General features: G+C 48.6%; 5 protein-coding genes across 5 annotated transcripts; 3 read left to right on the top strand and 2 right to left on the bottom strand.

Annotated features, from left to right (window-relative positions):
• The first annotated feature begins 31 nt into the window (after window positions 1-31).
• LY89DRAFT_716926 (uncharacterized protein) lies at window positions 32-2,547 on the top strand. Its single transcript, XM_018218301.1, has 4 exons — window positions 32-560; window positions 613-643; window positions 696-1,175; window positions 1,225-2,547. Exons 1-4 carry the CDS (start codon window positions 151-153, stop codon window positions 2,419-2,421), a joined length of 2,118 nt encoding a protein of 705 aa, XP_018073768.1. The 5' UTR covers window positions 32-150; the 3' UTR covers window positions 2,422-2,547.
• A 226-nt stretch (window positions 2,548-2,773) lies between these two features.
• Window positions 2,774-4,295, bottom strand: LY89DRAFT_731810 (uncharacterized protein; the record flags this gene model as incomplete). Its single annotated transcript, XM_018219621.1, has 6 exons — window positions 2,774-3,230; window positions 3,312-3,417; window positions 3,481-3,673; window positions 3,727-4,005; window positions 4,066-4,132; window positions 4,189-4,295. 6 exons carry the CDS (start codon window positions 4,293-4,295, stop codon window positions 2,774-2,776), a joined length of 1,209 nt encoding a protein of 402 aa, XP_018073767.1.
• A 1,250-nt stretch (window positions 4,296-5,545) lies between these two features.
• Window positions 5,546-6,837, top strand: LY89DRAFT_731809 (S-adenosyl-L-methionine-dependent methyltransferase; the record flags this gene model as incomplete). Its single annotated transcript, XM_018219620.1, has 3 exons — window positions 5,546-5,737; window positions 5,793-5,916; window positions 5,966-6,837. 3 exons carry the CDS (start codon window positions 5,546-5,548, stop codon window positions 6,835-6,837), a joined length of 1,188 nt encoding a protein of 395 aa, XP_018073766.1.
• Window positions 6,838-7,466: 629 nt separating this feature from the next.
• Window positions 7,467-8,285, bottom strand: LY89DRAFT_535852 (uncharacterized protein; the record flags this gene model as incomplete). The annotated part of the gene is made up of 1 exon (XM_018208097.1): window positions 7,467-8,285. A coding segment is annotated over one exon (819 nt), but the record flags the coding sequence as incomplete, so codon positions are not given.
• Window positions 8,286-13,410: 5,125 nt separating this feature from the next.
• Window positions 13,411-18,010, top strand: LY89DRAFT_716922 (Non-ribosomal peptide synthetase C-terminal; the record flags this gene model as incomplete). Its single annotated transcript, XM_018218300.1, has 5 exons — window positions 13,411-14,037; window positions 14,136-14,263; window positions 14,322-14,604; window positions 14,722-17,338; window positions 17,424-18,010. 5 exons carry the CDS (start codon window positions 13,411-13,413, stop codon window positions 18,008-18,010), a joined length of 4,242 nt encoding a protein of 1,413 aa, XP_018073764.1.
• Window positions 18,011-18,982: the final 972 nt, after the last annotated feature.

Below are 18,982 nucleotides of genomic sequence, written 5' to 3'. Positions count from 1 at the left end.
TTGACGGAAGACATCCCATTTCCGTACAATACGATCGGTTTAAGCCGCATATTGTATTGTTCGCCTTGCATCTGATTGCCGCTCGGTCATTGTCACGCTCGGCTCCCCTTTCTTTGTCACTTCCAGGACCCGAGCCCCACCTGACTGGGCATGTCTCTGTTTGCCCCGTCCTCTCAATCACAACCGGCAAAGTCCCAGCGGATACTGGCATGTGTTCGCTGCCAGCAACGTAAGGTCAAATGTAATCGCCAGTTTCCTTGCGAGAGTTGCAACACATCCCGTGTAAAGTGTGTGCCGTCAACTCTAGCCCCGCGGGGCCCCAGACGACGCAGATTTCCCGAACGGGAACTATTAGATCGCCTCCGCAAGTACGAGGACCTCCTCCGGGAGAACAATGTCAAGTTCGAGCCACTGCACAAGGGTCTGGAGCAAGTGAGAGAACATGAAGATCCCCAAACGCAAGGAGACAACGAGGTGGACGACGAGTGGTCAGAAGCTTTCAGTGCAAATTCGTCGTCTCCTTCTGTAGCTATCAAGTCAGAATGGATGTATGATACCAAGTGAGTCCACGTAGTCAATAGAATATCACCTCACGTTGACTAAATTGCTCAGTAACAAGATTTGGCATGCTATGCGCGAAGCGGTTTGGATTTCTCCCTGAGTTTTCAAGCTCTACTGACTGGTGAACGAAATAGTACCGCGATCCAAATGATGATAGCGATTCTTCAGATAGAGATCCTCCTAATGTGATCTTGAACCATGCGTGGAATCGATACGTTGAGAATGATGACGACCTTCTTTTTGGCTCACGTAAATTGGCTGTCGACATTTGCACTTTACATCCCGAGCCCGTTCAGATATTTCGACTTTGGCAGCTCTACCTTGAGAATGTCAACCCTCTGCTGAAGATTACACATACTCCCAGTCTACAAGGACGCATTATAGAAGCCGCTGGTGACGTCTCAAATATCAAGCCCACATTAGAGGCGCTTATGTTTAGCATATATTGCATGACAGTTACAAGTCTCGATCCTGATGACTGTCTAGCCATGTTTGGATCGTCACAAGTAGACCTGTTGAGGAGATATCAATTCGGATGTCAACAAGCTTTACTGAATTCTGGATTTTTGAGGTGCCACGAACGCGACTGCTTGACCGCATTGTATTTCTACTTGGTAATTGGGTATTACCTTCTATCTTCATACTGTCTTCTAACCATATCAGATCTCGGTCAGACCCAGCACAGCCCCTCATGCTCTTTCCTCGATGCTTGGCATTGCCATTCGTATTGCCCAACGAATGGGCATTAACAGAGAATTGTCGTTAGTTAAATGCACTCCCCTCGAGGCTGAAATGCGCCGAAGACTCTGGTGGTCACTGGTCCTTTTCGACACCCGCATTGGCGAGCTTGCAGACTTCAAAGCCCCGACATTGAATTCCACATGGGACTGTAAAGTTCTTATAAATGTCAATGATTCTGACTTGCGGCTCGAGATGAAAGAGCCTCCACAAGTTCAGGGAACATCCACAGAGGCAATATTCGCCGTTGTACGTAGCGAAATGGCCGACTTTATTCGGCACACGAAATCCCACGTAACTCTGGATAGTCCACCTGTTGTGGATAAATCTCAGCGCAGCACCACCCCACAGAGCTGCGACCTGGACAGCCTCGAAAAGAAAATCGAGGACAAATATCTCACATTTTGCGACCCTGACAATCCACTTCATTTCATGACGCTCTGGTCAACACGAGCATTCCTCGCTAGGTGTCGCCTGGCAGAACATCATTTCGCATCTTCTGACACCTTTACCCCGACCGCCTCCATTCCGTATGCCCTCCAGATGATTGAATACGACACAAAGCTTCGGAACTCACCTCTCTGCAAAGGATTCCTCTGGATAACAAACTGGTACTTTCCCTTCGCTGCATACATTCACATCGCCCAATACCTGACGGGACGACCTTCCAGTGATTTCGCTGACCCCTCATGGGAAATCATGAGTGATAACTACGAGGCTCGTTTCGGCGCGTTTGGCGAGCCGTTTGAAGAGAGTCCTTTCTTCAAGATTTTTGCCAATATCGTACTCCAAGCATGGGGACCTCGAGAAGCAATGATAGGCAAATCAGGAGGGTCGTTGGTCATACCGAGAATTGTATTGTCGCTTCGAGAGAAGATGGCGCAAGTAGCGCTGAACGCGCATATTGCGCAGAAACCCGGCGTAGCTAGTGATCCCCAATTTCTTATGTCTACGCCAATAGAGTTTGGTAGTCACCCCGCGTTCTACGGCATAGTAGGACAAGAGGACTGGTCAAATGGGCCTACATTTGATCCGTTGGATATCGATGTCAATCAATTGGACTGGTCCGTCATGGATTGGAACTTACCAACCGGTGCTGGGCCTGGCCTATCAATGCCGTAGCCCGACGATAACCATCATGTGTGTACGAATAAATCTGTCGGTTGTGGGAAAACATCTCCTCTTGTTCACTGGGTAGACCTCACCTCACTCTGTAAATTAATTGAAACGAGTCCGCTTAGATCAATGACTAAAAACAATTTCTTCCATTTTAGGTCAAATCCATCTTGCTAATGCTTTAAACATGCGAGTCAAGTGCGCTAGAAGTGTTGATGCTGCCAGGTTAGGTATAAAATTTCAACTCGCCACAGGATGTCCATAAGCTATGAGAGAATTATGATACATTGTTTTTAAACGCCATAATACCCACTTCTTGTTCTATCTTCATACACGTCGTCGATCTACCTTTCCTTCGTCACTTCGCCCCAGACTTCCTATGCGAGCGATTAACCTGATACTCAACATTCACCATTACCCCACTCTTCCCATCACACTCATTCTCCTTCTTCCCATTCTGCTCTCTATACGTCGGCGGCGTTATAATCCTCCTCTCACTCCCACCATCACCGATATAGTTGCCAGTCTGTTGATCCATCTCATAGCTCTCAACCGCACCATCTCGGTCTTTGCGATCGACGGCCGTGATCTGCGTTGTGCAAAGGATACTCTCGTCATCGGGCCTGAGTTTTGGTTTGTTGCGGAGCTTGCCGAATGTGCTGGGGCGGTCGGACTGGTAGTTGTTGGGTGTGTATTTGGCGGAGGAGCCGCCGCCGACCCAGTTCTTGAAGAGGGGGGCCATGGCGGGGACGCAGACGAAGACTATTCCGAGGCTGGATTCGAGGATCGAGCACAGTGCTGTGGGAGCCCAGTGCCTGTGAGGAGTCCAGGTTAGTAAATTTTGTTCAAGCGTGGGAGTTGCCAGGCATTGAGCTAAAGTGAGGAGTGACTCGTACCATGTGAAGTCTGATGTGTTGTTGATGGCGATTGCATTTGTTACTTGACGAGCGATTGTACCTCCGATTGCAAGAACACCGAGAGAGAACATGATGCCGAGAGCGCCTACTGCTTGTCAGAATACCGTCGAAGATATCTTGCACAAGACAAGAAGTGCTGATCACTTACGTTTCCTCTTAACATCCATTTGCAGATTTTTGATCACGGCTAGGGGTGCCAAAGCAAGGAAGATATCGGTTATGATGAACAAAGCTGCGTTGTAATAATTGAATGTCAAGATGTTGATGCAAGTCGGGCCTCCAATCGCAGTAGGTGTGGTCCAGACTTGACTTAAAGGTGTGCACAGGAAACCTGCAACAACCTAATTTATCAATTAGCTTGAGGTTACACATGAAGAGAGGAAGCTGGCCATACAATTGTAGACGAAAGTCCTTGTGCAAGAACAAAAATCAGCATCCCCCAAAGGATATTGCGCTGCAGAGGAGTAACAGCGAGTCGAAGATAAAGTGCTACGATGCTGGCTTTGATGCATCCCAGGCCAAAGTAGTAGAGGGCTTGTGTTATCCATGGCCAGAGAATCATTCCATTTATGACGGCGACGCCATTAGGCAACATTGCTAGGTCTGCAACGTGCCATCCTGTACCGTTTTCGAATTGAAGCTTCACACAAACAATGTGTACGACCTCTGCCATCTACATCCCCGGTGAGTAAACCATCTTGGAGATAGGTGGCGGTGTCTAGGAAACTCTTACCCATGATAGTGTGATCAATAAGTCATCAAGTCCGAACTTTCGTGATATGAAAGCCCGTACGTAGAATCTGTTTTTAGGTTAGAGACAAAGCTCTCTACTTCAGGCAAAACAATATCAACTTACCTCACGAAAAGAGTAGCAGTACAAACCCCAAAGAGAATGTAACAACCAATTCTCAAACTCAGACGATTAGGAGTACCAGCCGGAAAGTCCGAAACAGAGACCGTCATTGTGAATAAAAAGCGGCGAATGAAGATACAGAACTATACCAGCAGAGCAGAAGACATGCAAGCAGATTTATCTATTCAGAAACCCAAAGTGCTGTTCCTGTGTTTGCCATTGAAGTCCGTCGATCTCGCAATGATTCTGGCATAGGAAGATTCTGTCGAACCCACGTTCGAGTTTGAGGACGTTCAAAGCGACCGTTGAACTTGCAGATCATCAGGCGAGCCTATAGAGTGGAGGAATTGGGCTCAGGAACCAAGTGACAACGGTCGGGAGCGGCTGTGGCATCAGGGGCCCCGGTGCTAAGACGTTAGTTTCCACGACAAAGGTCAAGGAAGGGTCCACGCAACCTGCTCAATGATCCCACTTGGGTTCTTGGCTCAATCCTGTAAAGTCGGAAGACTGACTCCTCGCGAGTCCGACTAAGCTAAATAGGAAACAATCTTCATGGAAATGTCCAGACTTCGAATCCTTCGTTCCACAGTGATCATTTCTGTCACTTACCGACTTTTTCTGAGAGCATGTTGGATTTTTTTACCTAGTCACAGTCGATCCCAATGACAGGGTTTGCAGCTGCTTGGGACTCGCTTGCTCCTGAAACCCCCCACTCTTGGGAGTATTGCAAGTTTGGAATTCGCACACTTCTTGTATTCCCAGAACCGATATACAGGACCATTTAACCTCAGTAACTTCTGTTCGCTATGTTGAGAAGTGATCAGACAGAACATAATGGAAAACTTCATCTTTGCCATGCCGGGGAACTGTCACTGAAGGATCAAAGTCTCCGTGGGTGGACGGTGACCTTGACCTAGTCGTTGGCGTGCGGCACGGCCCCCACCGCAAGGTTCACCGGTCATGCATGACTGCCGACCCGTTCTTGTCCCGGAAATGATTCCTATTCGAGTTGAAACCCAAACCTCCGCGTCGCTTGACAATTGAATTAGGAAGTGCTCCAGCGACGTGGGACGATCTCTTTCAGAAGTCTTCTGAGTTGTCAGTCGAGATCAAACTGTGGGGCTTTTCTTTCATTCTTGGAATCCCCATCTCCAGTTGAAGGATGGTGAAAAAGACAATCCGGGCAAGATCGTCAGGAGGCTTGCATGGGGGCATGATAAGGTCGCTGTTCCAACAGCAGCTTGCATCTTGCGATGTTGCATTCCCTCATCTATCTTCCTATCCTGCATCTTCCCCCTTACTCGCTTCCAAGATCCTGTACCCTTTGGAATTGCTCAGAACTTTAAACCTCCTCGTCGATATGGCAGACTCGTATACACCGCCTGCAGAGATTGCTGCTTTGGTAGCAAATGTGAACAAGGCTGCGGCTGGGTTCGAAGCTGCTGTTGGAGGTGATCTCCACGTTGCTCGCCGCAATCTGCAGTTGGAAGCTCAAAAGCTTTTGTATTCTCTGGAAGAGCCAAATATTGAAGTTTGGCCTCGTATTTTTCAGGTAAGTGTAGCTTATTGTATTTCCTTTCTTAAATACGTACTTATCGTATGTCTAGGTCAATGTCAGTACCGCAGTTGAGATACTTTCCAATCTTGGACTATGGGAGAAATTCGAGGGAGGAAAGACCGTCTCAATGGCCGAGCTATTGGAGCTCACCAAAGCAGACGAGATCATAATCAGTATGATGTCCCTCCATAAACGAAGACCCATGCTTACAAGTCCTCACAGTCCGTGTCTTCCGTCAGTTGACAGCCGCGCACATATTCGTTGAATCGCCAGCTGGTTTCACTCTCACCCCTCTCGGATTACCGTACCTCAACCCCGACCACCGCGCCTTCAACAACTTGATGTTCTTCGACATCATCCCCGCAATCATGGCCATGCCACGAACGCTAGCAGAACACGGATACAAAGCCCCCACAAAAGAGAGCGGGACCCCGTATAAATGGGCACACGGCGAGGAACTCTGGACGTGGCTTGGCTCCCACCCTGATCGAGCACTCAACATGGTTGCAGGAATGCGATCCCACAACGCTGGAAATGTATCCGGAGACGCTTACCCATGGGGTACTGAGCTCGGCAAGCTGAATATAAAAGATGGCGAGGTTGCCGTTGTGGATATTGCTGGCGGACAAGGCCACATTATGGAAGAAGTCCGGAAACGAAACCCAGAGATCAAGGGAAAGTTTATCGTCCAGGATTTACAGTCGACTTTCGATGCTGTTTCTGGCCCGCCTGAAGGAGTGGAGTTTATGGCGCATGATATCTTCACTCCCCAGCCGGTCAAGGATGCGTATATCTACTACTATCGCCATATCTTCCATGATTGGAGTGATGCCGATTGTACGACATTCTTGGGACAGGTAGTGCCTTTACTGAAGGCTCAGCCGAAGAGTAAGCTACTCTTGGTGGATCTTGTGCTGCCAGATACGAATGCTACGATGCAAGATGCGGTCAGAGATCTTTCCATGTTTCCAATTGGAGGACTGGAGAGGAATGAAAGCCAGTGGACAGAACTACTGGCTAAGAGTGGGCTTAAGATTAAGAAGATATGGAGAGGAAGTGAGCCTGAGGCATGTGTTGAGTGCGAACTGTTGTAGAAAGATAATATCCATAGAGTCTGGGGGAGGATTGCGCTGATGTGCTTCAGCTCGCTCCATACAATTTTCGCCTATCTGCCTTAGACAGTCTGACTCTCTATCTAAGTCTCGTGTTGCGCGCTACGACGTTTGCATTTTGTATTTTACAACATTTTTAGCTCGCTTCTGGAGATGTTTCATACAGAGACTGCCTTTTCCTTTCACTCAAGTCGCTTTCAAGTAGAAGTTGAGGAAGATCAAAGCCACTTGGCATATCGCATATTCGTCAACGAGAAACTTTCCAAACTTGCCTCATTCAAAAGCCATAAGCGAGTGTTGGCTATATCTATAAATCATGTACAAGAATCCAATCTACTCCCGTCCTATTCAAGTACCAGCTTAAATTTGGGTCCTGTTCATCTTTGTCCTCATAACTTCACTCTTCCCGCAATGCCTCGCCGAGAAGGAAGTGTACCGCACTGCCCAAAGATCGGCTGACACCCTACGCCGCAGTGCAAAGGCGTGTTTCCACAGTAATTCGACGACGAGCAACAAAACCCTGTTCGGCACCTCACTGTCCCGCCACATGAGCCGTCCATGGAAATCGTGAACACGCCTCCAGTGGCTGCTGCTAATGCAGATGTGGTACCTGCAGAGGTTGGCAAAGCAGTGAAGAAGCTTGCGCTGCTTGCTAGGGTAGCAGTCGCTTGGGTAGGAGGCGGCATGCTCAAACTTGATGAAGCAACACCCGGTCCTGCATTTCCGTTGGAGCCTCCAGAGTTCCCAATGCCGTTTACTGGTAAGCAGACTCCTTTGATGGTACTGGACATGGTGCTAGCCATCGTGTTTGATAACATGCGAGTGACATCAGGTCCTGGGTCCGGGAAGATAACTTCTGTGCCTTCTATGGTGGTGCAAGACCCCATATTGGCGACGAAAATATCAGGTCTTTCCGAGAAGGGAATGTCTGGGGTGCTTCCTGTGCCTGCTATGATTGTTACTGCGGCAGCATCTTGGTATATCTCACGGTTACCGATCTTGTTGTACCACGTCCAGACGAAAGCAGCGCGGCCAGTGGGCGCGTCAGCTGGTACTGTGAACGGAAATTCTTGACCATCGCTCAGGGGACAAGAACCTTCGTAGCTATGGATGACGGTAAATTTCCTGAAGTTATCGGCAGGATATGCGAGTGTGATTTGGCAAGACCCTCCACCGTGAGTAGCGCCACCGGTTACCGAAAATGAGGAGGCAGCACCAGCAGTGTAGGTCTGTACTGAGGCGCCAGCTCCGCTGGGATCAGACATGTCCACCAAGTAGCCTTTGCAGGGAAATTGAGATGGACCGGAAAGAGGTGATGTATATGAGTAGTCAATAGCAGATTGTTTGGAGTGTGGGTTGTTTTTGGCGCGGAGAGGAGCTGGATTGAGGAGCATCATGTGCCCGTTGACGAGGGATGAGAAGGCCAGGGCCAGAAAGAGTGACTGGTAGTTCATCATGGTGATTTTTGTGAGTTGGATTCGGATCTTGGTATTGTGATAGATCGCAGACTTTGCTGCAGTTGTAATTTGTGCTGTAACAAGATATTTTTGTGTATTGCGTGTGCTGATGAATATGTGCGAAAGAAATTTAAGGATAGTATTCGAGCTCTCAAGCAGATCTCCGCATCCTTTGCTCTTTCCTCAACTGATCGATCGTTCTGTGTTCATGGAAACAGAACATTACTCGATAGTGACTTTGATAAGTATTCTCAGAGAACATTTGCCACGAGAACAATAGGCTCATCAGCCTAGCGAATTCGTCCGTTCACTGTCATCCGCGTTTGGACTACAGTGCTGAAAGTTATGTGGCTGAATGCACTAATTAACAAAAACTTCCAGAAACAGGAATGGGGACGACCGAATTTGCTGGATAAATGGACGCAATAGACTCAACAAAGCCACAACGCTAGGTTGTTTATATCCTAGTTCCGGATCAATATTAATGATTCACGTGATGAGGGGCATGATGAGGGGCACTGGCTTGAAGTCACTTGAATTAATAAAAAGGTGGAGATACTGACTAGCAACGATAGGCTTTGGTACGATAGATTTTTCGGCGACTAACAGAACCAGTCTTACCTTGTGCGTGCCATATTTCGAAGAGGTTTTCGCAACTGTCAAGATCGAAATACGTGATCGCTTCCCACACACCCCACCTGGGCAAATGCAGATCTTATACCACCGGTATGACCGTCCGAGGACATAAAACATAATATAAAGTAAGTTTACTATACAGGAGAATATCCTTGTCCCTCATGGCCACGGGACAAATCCTTTTCCGGTCATCCGTGGCTTATCGTGTACTCGTACGCCACCACCTTGGTTTGAGCAACTATGGGAAAAGCCACTATTCATACAGGCTACAAGAATCCCATTGCCTTGGTGGGTAATGGCGTAATGCGGCTGAAGCTCCTGTTGTTTCTGATTGACTCGCGATTAATGTTCACGTTATATGTCTCCTTTTTAACCGAGCCTTTGTTAAGCGAGTTCGGCTCGGAGACAACCGGAGCACCGTCGGTAGTAGGGTTGATCTCAGTCCTTTGAGGCAAGATATGCAGAGGTGGTGCACATGCACTTGAGTTTGACGTGTGATGTGTGATTCTGGCAGGAATGGCATACGATCAAACAATGATTTCAATCAGTGACGCGATCATCATGCATCGTTCCCCAATTTCACTTCTCGCTTTCGAATCTAAACATCATCAACTTAGCAACAACTCAGTCAGAAGCTTACAGATATCGCTTCCCATCCCACTGCTTTACATCATCATTGCTGCAAACCGATTTTGTCAACTTCCACCAGGGCTCAGAACAATGACGAAGAGACAACAGTGGCAACTTTCGCCGCTGATCAAAAAGCAACCTTGAAACTCAACATGATAATGCGTGTCTTAGATGTTTCACCGAGTATCTAGAGGCTTTGAGGAACTGTGACACTATCTTCGGTGTACTTCCCAAGTAGGGATGTTGCACCTGCAACTGTGCTGCAAAGCATAAGACTTCTGTATGACTGCTTGCGTGGATAACGTTATGGACAGCCAGGTAGGTCGTGAAGGTCGCACAACCATGACAACCTCTGGCAAGCTGCCGACGACGCGTAATCGTGCAGTGTTCACTTGACCATCAAACATTGCAGGATGTCTCGAGACTTGAATTGTGATCATGTGTGGTTCCGCGACCATTACCTAAACCTCCCAGACCGGTATCTGAAAGAAATTGCGGCAGGTTAGACACTCGGTGGTATTCGAATGTGACGTGTGAGCTACAGCAGTATTCCGAACGCAGTGCAAGTGGCCCCCAGATCGAGCTAGGCAGATGACGTGTATTTGAAGTCACAATGAGGCAGCTGCATGATTGTAAAGCCTGCGTAGCTCGTAAAACAATCCCAATGGTGCATCAAAATAAGGCTTCGGGTTTCCCTCACTGGCTCCTTGGAAGATTACCAACTGCATGCAGAATGTCGAATGGAGAGGCATCAAACCATTGCTAAAGTGATGCTAGATTCGTGGCTAAAATGCCTCGCAGCTTTTGGAAAATTAGTAATACTTCATTTCAAATAAGATAAACATTGAGTTTTTAATGAATTGTGCTCGCAATCACACATAAAGCCTCGACTAGACCAATTTCTTGATTTTTCACAACGACAAGATCTTTTCACGATGGATAAAGGGGTTCAGAGAACAATAGGCAACCTTCCATGGCTGAGCCAATAGCCCACATCAAAAGTCAAAAACAACCCTTTGTCACTTCAATTGTCCGTCCCACTTAGTGAATAGCAAAACACCCAGCACCGCTCATCTATTTCCTGCCCACCAACCTCTCACATCTGCCCTCCTCATTCTCATCAACACCTAAGACTTCCTATACCACCACTTCACTAACACTCAAGCAAACTCCCCAACTCCAAACAAAAACTTCCAAATGTGTACCACCACAACAACAATCAGTGCCTGCGGCTACTCGCACATCAAGACGGTCCGTTGCGAGAAGGCAAAGGCGGCGGGCGAAGACTGTGGAAAGGCAGATACCACCAAGGTAGATGTATACGAGATCGACCAAGCATGCATTGAATATTGGTACGCAGACCCCGAGGGGTTTGCCGAACAATTTCCCGAGACAAAGGACGAGGGCAGCATGGTAAATAGCCAGTAGAAGGTAGATAACAGCCACAGGGCAACTTGAGGAAATGTAAGAATAGTACTCTGCTTAAAAAAAAACAGTTTCAATAGTGCATCGTGTGCTCATAACCCAGCTGGCCTATCACGATATCGATGAACTGGCATGTGACATATTTCTCATTGCAACTGACTGCTGTTGAACCATTTCGTTTGTGAGGGAAGGAGTCGTAAGCACTACTCGATATGTTTGAATGAGCCCAAGAAATGGAAAAGTGAGAGATAAAGAGGTAAGACCTGCTGCAACCCCGTGGCATAAACCACTTTTCTGAACATCCTGAGTCAAGTCTTCTTCGAAGTCCGCGAAGAAAAGTTCCAGTTCATGGAAAAGTTCGCGCGTGAGAAAGTGGCAGAGCTTCCCCTTCAGATCCACGGTGCTCATGGCGTAGCTACCTCACGTTATATTTCCCTAATCGGGCATCAGAGAAGTGAAAGAAAAGAGAAAGCACTTCGAAACTTGAGCTGACGGAAAAGATAAAGTCATCACGTGGTACTCCGAGTTGATGGTTTCAAATAAACTCTGAACACGTACTGAGCTGCAGTGCCAACCGGGGATCTGTGTGTTTTTACCCAGTTCACTTAATATAGAGCACCCGCCTGACTCTCAAATCTGGCAATTCAATTTAGCTCAGGTACTGAGTTCCGGAACGGGAGAAGAAGCCACCGGGACAACGGAAACAGGGCCCAGAACTGCGACCTACAAAGTTTAGCATTGCTAATTTCATGAAAGTGTGGAGGAAGCATAAGTTCATAAATTGCATAAACGTTTATGATGTTGAGAAACCGGAAAGGAAAGCTAATGAGCAGTGTTCTAGAAACTCTAGATGAGGAAGAAAGTGTAAGCGATAAACTCAATAGCTCAGCTGCTTGAACAAGCGAATATGGTCAAGTCTCGGGAAGGAATTGCGTGACAGCTCACAAATATTCAATAGATTCCTTCCTTCTTTCGGTTGGCATGCAGGAGTGAACTTAGGAACGTCGGCGCGGTTACAGAAGGAACAACACGTCGTACTCGAATAACATTGAATAATACATTCTTAGTTGAGTAATGGGATCTTTGAAAAGGACGCTTTTGTCGATGATCGATTCCAAGAAGGGGGAATGAGAATCTAGTATTCTGCTCCATGACGACTGGAAATTGACCTATGGAGAGCAGTGCCGAAAAGCTACAGCCATCCATCGTCGAGGTATTAAATAAAGTACCGTAGCCGTTTGAAGAGATAGTGCGTTCGCAAGCGCGCACGTGCAATTTGCTTTTGCTGCTCCTTTTGGATCCGAGGATCTCTTTTCGGGTTTTGTCCCTCGTTTTAGAAAGCCACGTAATGGTGATCTCGATCGGCACGCAGCCGGTCGCATCCCAAGTATGCACCCGCACCCCCATGGAAATAATGTCCCGACCAACTTCTGTGCAACCTTTATACGCAACGATTCGTCCCCGGTACACGGACGACAGAGCCCAGAGGTCCTGTTAACGTTGGATCGACCCTTCCCCGCGGTCTCAATTGTGGGCCTCCCTTCTCACTGCCGAAGTTTTGTACAACCACGTGGGTCCCAGAGGTACGTATACATGCGTTGCGAGATTCAGGGGCCGTGGAGGTCTATGACCGAAACTCTCGATCGAGTAGGCCTAATTGAGCTCTGTTCAACATGAGACATGTGTTAGTCTAGCTGACATCCAGTCTCCTCGGCCCCACAGCGTGATGGGTAGCGTGGATTAGACTTGTGATTAACCATAATGTGTAGATGCCAATCAAGCTCCGGCATTTGACCATGCCAGACTGTTGCCAAGCCGGTCGCTGCCGAAATTATGCAGGAGGCTTCCTGGGCTGGTGCGCTAGACCGTTGTTGCTCGCAAAGCTTGAATATCGATTTAGACGCCACCCTAGAGGCTTCAGCCATGGCTGACTTCTAGGTGTAACTCAATATTCCCTCAATAATATTACTCTCCTTCCTGCGAATTGACGCCATTGCAACATCCTGTCAGGTAACAGAAACACTGGAAGGCCAGTGCAATAATAGTTCTTACGGGTAGGCGTTCCGCTAATGTCCCTACCAGCGGGTGCGTGCTCATTTCCACCGTTACACGCCGTCACAGGTATGGAAGATTTCTCCTTGTACTGTACGTCGCATGGACAAGAGTATTTTCGAACGTAGTCGGTGCTGCCGTTACGCTTATGGGGTTTTGTTTGAGAATGCCGAAAGTCAAATTCGTCCTCGGGTCGCCAAGGATGCTGCCCATTAAGATATATATGTCTTGGCACTTGAACCAGTGTCTGGCATTTGCCACGATTCCCCAGCTTTTCTGGCTTTCTCTTACTCTGGACTGTTTCTACTTTGTCTTCTTTTCGTTTCTTCGATAATATTTCAAGGAAAGCTTCGGCATGAGTTCGTCGAGAGGAGATGCACTGCATGCCGATGCTAGCTACATCTTGCAGTCACAACACATAACTTCAGACGCACTTACCATCCAAGATGTTACTACTCTTCCAGAATTGTTCAAATGGCAGGCTCAGCGTCGAAATGGCGAAACGCTATTCACTTTTCGAAGCTCGCCAGACGCTGCCTTGACCACAGTCTCCTACGCCGAAGCATACGAAAGAACCAGTCAACTTGCAGAGTCTCTCCACAGCTTTCATTCATCCTCTAGCAACGAGAACGAGAGCCCCGTAGTCGGTATATGGCTGGAAAGGTCCATTGAGTTGCATTTCGCTATTCTAGCAACTACGATATCAGGTGCCACCTGGCTGCCATTCGATGCCGATGTTCCTACAACTCGTGTCTCTGCATGTTTGGAGGACAGTAAGGCGTGTATCTTGCTCTGCGATACGGTTCATTACGACTCCGCTATCAAAGCAACAGAGAATCTTCCTGGATGCCAGGTCATCACTTTCGATGCCTTGTCTAGACAAACACCAACTAGACGAGGAGCAGTCAAGGACGTTCGTGGTCCAAGTCCGCATCATACGGCATACTTGATCTATACTTCTGGTAGCACTGGCACACCAAAAGTAAGTATTGAGAGAATTCTTTTCGCCGTCTGAACTCCGACCAAGTCCCAGATTATTAGGGCAAAATAATATGGAGCAGATGCTGAGTCTTCTGATAGGGAATCGAAATCCCTCATAGCGCCGCCCTCACATTCTGCTTAAGTGAACGATCAGTCCTAGAAACGAGACCCGAAGACATCGTCTGGCAAGGATTCAGCGCAGCGTTTGATATGTTCATCGAGGAAGTGTGAGTGACAATCTCATCCATATTAAGCAATACAACACTAACATGTTGTTCTACACAGGTGGGTCAGCATAGCCGGCGGAGCACAACTCGCTATCGGCAATCGTTCCGAATGTCAAGATGTGCCAAGCCTTGGAGGTGCAGCAGGGGTCTGGACACAGCGTGGTGTCACAATAGTTAATGCTGTGCCTACGCTCATCAATATCATGACTTCGCTTGATGATGATTGTCGTCTACCGACGTCTGTACGTCTGCTCAATTTGGGTGGAGAAGCCTGTCCACCGGCTCTGGTCAATCATCTGTGGACTCCAAGCTTGCGCATTTTCAATACTTATGGGCCTTCGGTAAGCTCGTCCTTGTCCTAGCGAATACCTCTCTCTCACTTTTCAGGAGCTTTTGAAATTCTCGATACCCCAGACAAGATTATAAAAGTTCATACTAACTCGAGATGTTGAATATAGGAAACGACAGTTACAGCTACATTCCAGGAACTTTTCCCTAACGAGCCAGTGACAATCGGCAAACCATTGCCCATGTACCACGCCATGATCCTACCCATCCTTGAAGATTCTCCAAAAGAAAAAGTGTGGTCACCAATACCATTTCAAGAAGGTACCGAAGGAGAACTTGCCATCGGCGGTCCATGTCTCGGCAAAGGCTACGTGCAACGACCAACCCTCACAGCGGAAAAGTTCATCACTCACCCCCTCCACCCCAACGAACGACTCTATCGAACCGGCGACCTTGTCCGCCTCGACAAAAACCACAACATCGTCTACCTCGGCCGCATCGACACCCAAGTCAAGCACCGCGGCTTCCGCATCGAACTCGGCGAAATCGAAAATGCCATCTCCTCTCATCCCAAGGTGCAAACTACAGCCGTGATCCTCTCCACAAGCACAGATTGTCTCGAAGCATACATGGTCACCAAAGATGACGAGATTCTCGACACCAGAGAGCTACGGAATACGATTCGTCATCTGCCAGCTTACATGCAACCCGAAGGCTTTTGTTTCGTTCCCGCGAAAGAGATGCCTCGTCTACCCAGCGGTAAAATTAATGCAAAAGCGCTGCAAGAGACTTCGGCACAGTTGGCCTTGGCGCAGAAAGAGGAACTTGGACAACAAGTTTATGCTGGCACTTCTATCCCGAATGATGGTTCGGACCTGAGTATTCTGCTCCTGGCAATGCTTGAGCTCTTCCCGCAAGCACCGAACATTACAGCCTCTAGTGACTTTTTCCATGACTTGGGAGGGCATAGTTTACTTGCCGCTAAACTCGTTTCGAAGCTCCGGAAAGGAAGTCCCAAGGGTTCTTCATTGAAGAAATTAGGGTTGCAAGATATCTATATCTATTGCACTGCCGAGAAGATCGCGGCAAGCCTAGCTGAAGTCACGGATACAGATGGGAGAGATTCTTTCTTCGAGAAAGCCGATACGCTCAATTCGCAAATGAACGACCACTGGCCTGTCTCGCGACGCAGATACGTTCTTTGCGGTATAGCCCAAGCTATTGCTCTCCTCCTTCTTTTCTTCATCGAGGGCGTTACGTTCTTAGGCCCCTACCTCGTCTTCTTTGAAATCCTCCAAGCCATCGATCTCGGGACCGCCGTCGCTGTCACTTATTTCGTTTTCGTGTCCCTACCGCTTTTGAGGGCTCTGATCGGTATCGTCGGCAAATGGATCGTACTAGGAAAAGCGAAAGCAGGCGAATATCCTCTGTATGGCGTCTATTACTTCCGTTGGTGGCTGGCCGATCATCTAGTTGGACTCATTGATATGGTGACCATTGCCGATTCGGCTCTTTTACCAGCTATGATGCGCTGCATGGGGGCTCGCGTTGGAACGAATTGCCATCTGGGAGTTACCCATATCGGTGCGGCCTTTGATCTTGTGTCTATTGGCGACGATGTCACAATGGGCAAAGATACAGTCCTGAGCACAAGCTGGGTTGAACGCGGCCGTCTCATCCTCGCTCCTGTTAGTATTGCCTCACAAGCCCACTTCGGCAGCAACTCGGTCATGGAAGGCGATTCGTATATCGAGGAAGGCGGCGAATTGGGATCTATGAGTATGTTATCGCAAGGCTGTCATGTACCTGCTGGAGAGCGATGGATTGGTTCTCCTGCACGCTTCCGAGAATGCTCGACAGACATAGGAGGCATGCGAGCATCTCGACCCAGCGAATTCCGCGCTTCGGCCATGATACTAGCTATGTCTCTAAGCTCCATTTTCCTGCTCCCAATCATCGTATTCGCGCCCCAGATCCCCAGCATGCTGCTCTTCGACTACATCAACATCCCCCGCATGGGCTGGTGGGCGCAAACCGCCATCGTTTCCGTCCCCGCGGCGCTCATCTACATGATCCTCGTCTTCCTGGAGCTCATCGTCCTCCGCTGGCTCGTTCTCGGCAAGGTCGTCGAGTGTTCGTACCGCACCACGTCCGTCTACTTCTTCCGCAAGTGGTTCGTAGACCGGCTGATGGACATGAGTCTCGCGATCCTACACCCCGTCTACGCGACCCTCTACGTAGTCCCCTTCCTGCGCTCCCTGGGCGTCAAAATCGGCCGCAGGGCAGAAGTATCCACCGCCAGAGGTATCAACTTCGAACTCACTGACATCGGCGAAGAATGCTTCATCGCGGACGGCGTCTTCATCGGCGACGGCGACGTGCGTCGCAACATGGTAACCCTCAAGAAAACAAAACTCCACAAACGAGCTTTCCTAGGAAACGCCTCTTTAGTGCCCCAAGGCACCGAAATGGCGTCCAATACCCTCGTGGGCGTCCTATCCTGCGCGCCAGAAATCCCGCTCAAGGAGGGAGAGAGCTGTTTCGGATCTCCTCCCGTCCTGATGCCCTCCCGGCAGTGCGGGCGGGAAAAACACGCAGATCACCTCCTGTACACACCCCGCGCCTCACAAGTCGCGCTCCGGCTCTTCATCGAAGGGATGCGTATCGTCGTCCCACGCATCATCGTTACCTTTGGCCTCGGTTTCGGGGTGCAGGTCTTCGACGCCGGGTATAACGCTATCGGGATCCTGCCCGCTATTGTCCTCTTACCCTTTTTCTACTTTTTCTGTACGTCCTCTTTCCTCTCCTCTCCTTTCCCTCCCTCCCTCAAATGAAAAAGCACTTTAACTGACGTTGATGATAAAAAATCAAGTCTTCGCCCTCCCCGCCCTCCTCGTAACACTAGCCTGCAAATGGGCTCTCATAGGCCACTACCGCCCCGCCTCCTGGCCGCTCTGGAGCCCCCGCGTCTGGCTCTCCGAATTCGTAACCTCGACATCCGAAACTCTCGCCCTCCCCCTGCTCCTCAATCTCCTAACCGGTACGCCCTTCCTGCCCCTCACGTTCCGTCTCTTCGGCGTGCACGTAGGGAAACGCACTACTTTGCTGTCGAACGATATCACGGAATTCGACATGGTGACCCTGGGCGATGAGGCGGTGGTGAATAAGTTGGCGGGCCCCCAAACGCATCTTTTTGAAGACAGGGTGATGAAGATTGGGAGGGTGGAGATGGAGGAGCGGGCGGTGTTGATGGCGTATAGTATTGCGTTGCCGGGGAGTCGGGTCGGGAGGGGGGCTAGGGTGGGGGCGTTGAGTTTGGTTATGAAGGGGGAGAGTGTTCCGGAGGGGGAGGCGTGGGAGGGGGCGCCGATTGGGAGGAGGAGGGTGGTGGTGGTGGGAGGGGGGAGTAAGGAGGTGGGGAGTGAGGGATCGATGCCAAGTAGTAGGGGGTCGAGTTAGTTGTTTGGGATGGGATGGGAAGGGGAGAAGGTGGGTTTGGGGTAAATGTTTGGGATTGAAAATGAGATAAAAAGGGGTTGTATACTTCGAATTATCACTATAAAACCTGATAGTCCTTTGTTAGGTGCAACTGACTTTACCTGCCTTTAGTCGATCTTCTATCCATGACTCTAGGAACACCTTCCCTCACGAGACATTGCTTTTCGTATCCGTCAAACCAAAGAAAAAGATATTCTGATTGAAATGCAGATCCTTATAAAATGAACATTGTACCTTAAGCGCAGTAAATTTCTGAACTAATCCTGATCTTCTTCTCTCTCTCCCTCTTTTCAGCGGCTTCTCAAAACGTGTTTGCAAAGAAAATAGGACTACTTAAGATGGATCAAAATACTGAGGAATATGTGCGAAGAACCGGAGACCACCTATACAATCAGCGAATAAAACAAGATCAAGCAGCTAGGATAGGCAAGGATATCAACCATAAATATTGCTAGGAGGTGGATAAAGGCGCTAGGGACTTTTTGCGGTGTATAAATCTGAGGGTGTTCTGGCCGCTGGTTGCGTTCTTTGGGGAGATGAGGGTGCTGTGTATCTTGCTAGCTAGCTTTTAATATACACACGAGTTTGAGAAGAAAAGGTACTTGGATGTAAGTAGTGTCGGGGCTGTGTGTCAGTATGCAATATTGTTATGAAAGAGATTTAGAGAGAGATGTATGGGACCATAGACAGGGAGGAAGAATGATCCATCGATATCGATGTTATTCGTCTCATGCCTGGAAACATACATACATGCTCAGCTATATAGTAATACTGTCCTTGAAAAAAAAAATAATGATATACAAACACCTCAAACACCTGTCCATAAATACAGACCGATTCAACCAATTCATCATGAGGACCGGAACTCCTTCGCTTACAACCCAAACCAAACCCTGAACCGCGAAGGCTATCGCGGATGTAGTAGTGAGTGAT

Source organism: Mollisia scopiformis, assembly GCF_001500285.1.
Source record: "Mollisia scopiformis unplaced genomic scaffold LY89scaffold_8, whole genome shotgun sequence".
In the NCBI taxonomy this organism is placed as follows: domain Eukaryota; kingdom Fungi; phylum Ascomycota; class Leotiomycetes; order Helotiales; family Mollisiaceae; genus Mollisia; species Mollisia scopiformis.
The sequence above is the reverse complement of the archived record's forward strand: the minus strand, read 5'-3'. Positions and strand labels throughout refer to the sequence as shown.

Bases quoted from the DNA above. Each gene is read 5' to 3' on its own strand.
- LY89DRAFT_716926 (XM_018218301.1), top strand. From the start codon at position 151: ATGTCTCTGTTTGCCCCGTCCTCTCAATCACAACCGGCAAAGTCCCAG. The intron at 561-612 runs GTGAGTCCACGT...TAAATTGCTCAG, and splicing joins GAATGGATGTATGATACCAA to TAACAAGATTTGGCATGCTA. The intron at 1,176-1,224 runs GTAATTGGGTAT...TAACCATATCAG, and splicing joins CCGCATTGTATTTCTACTTG to ATCTCGGTCAGACCCAGCAC.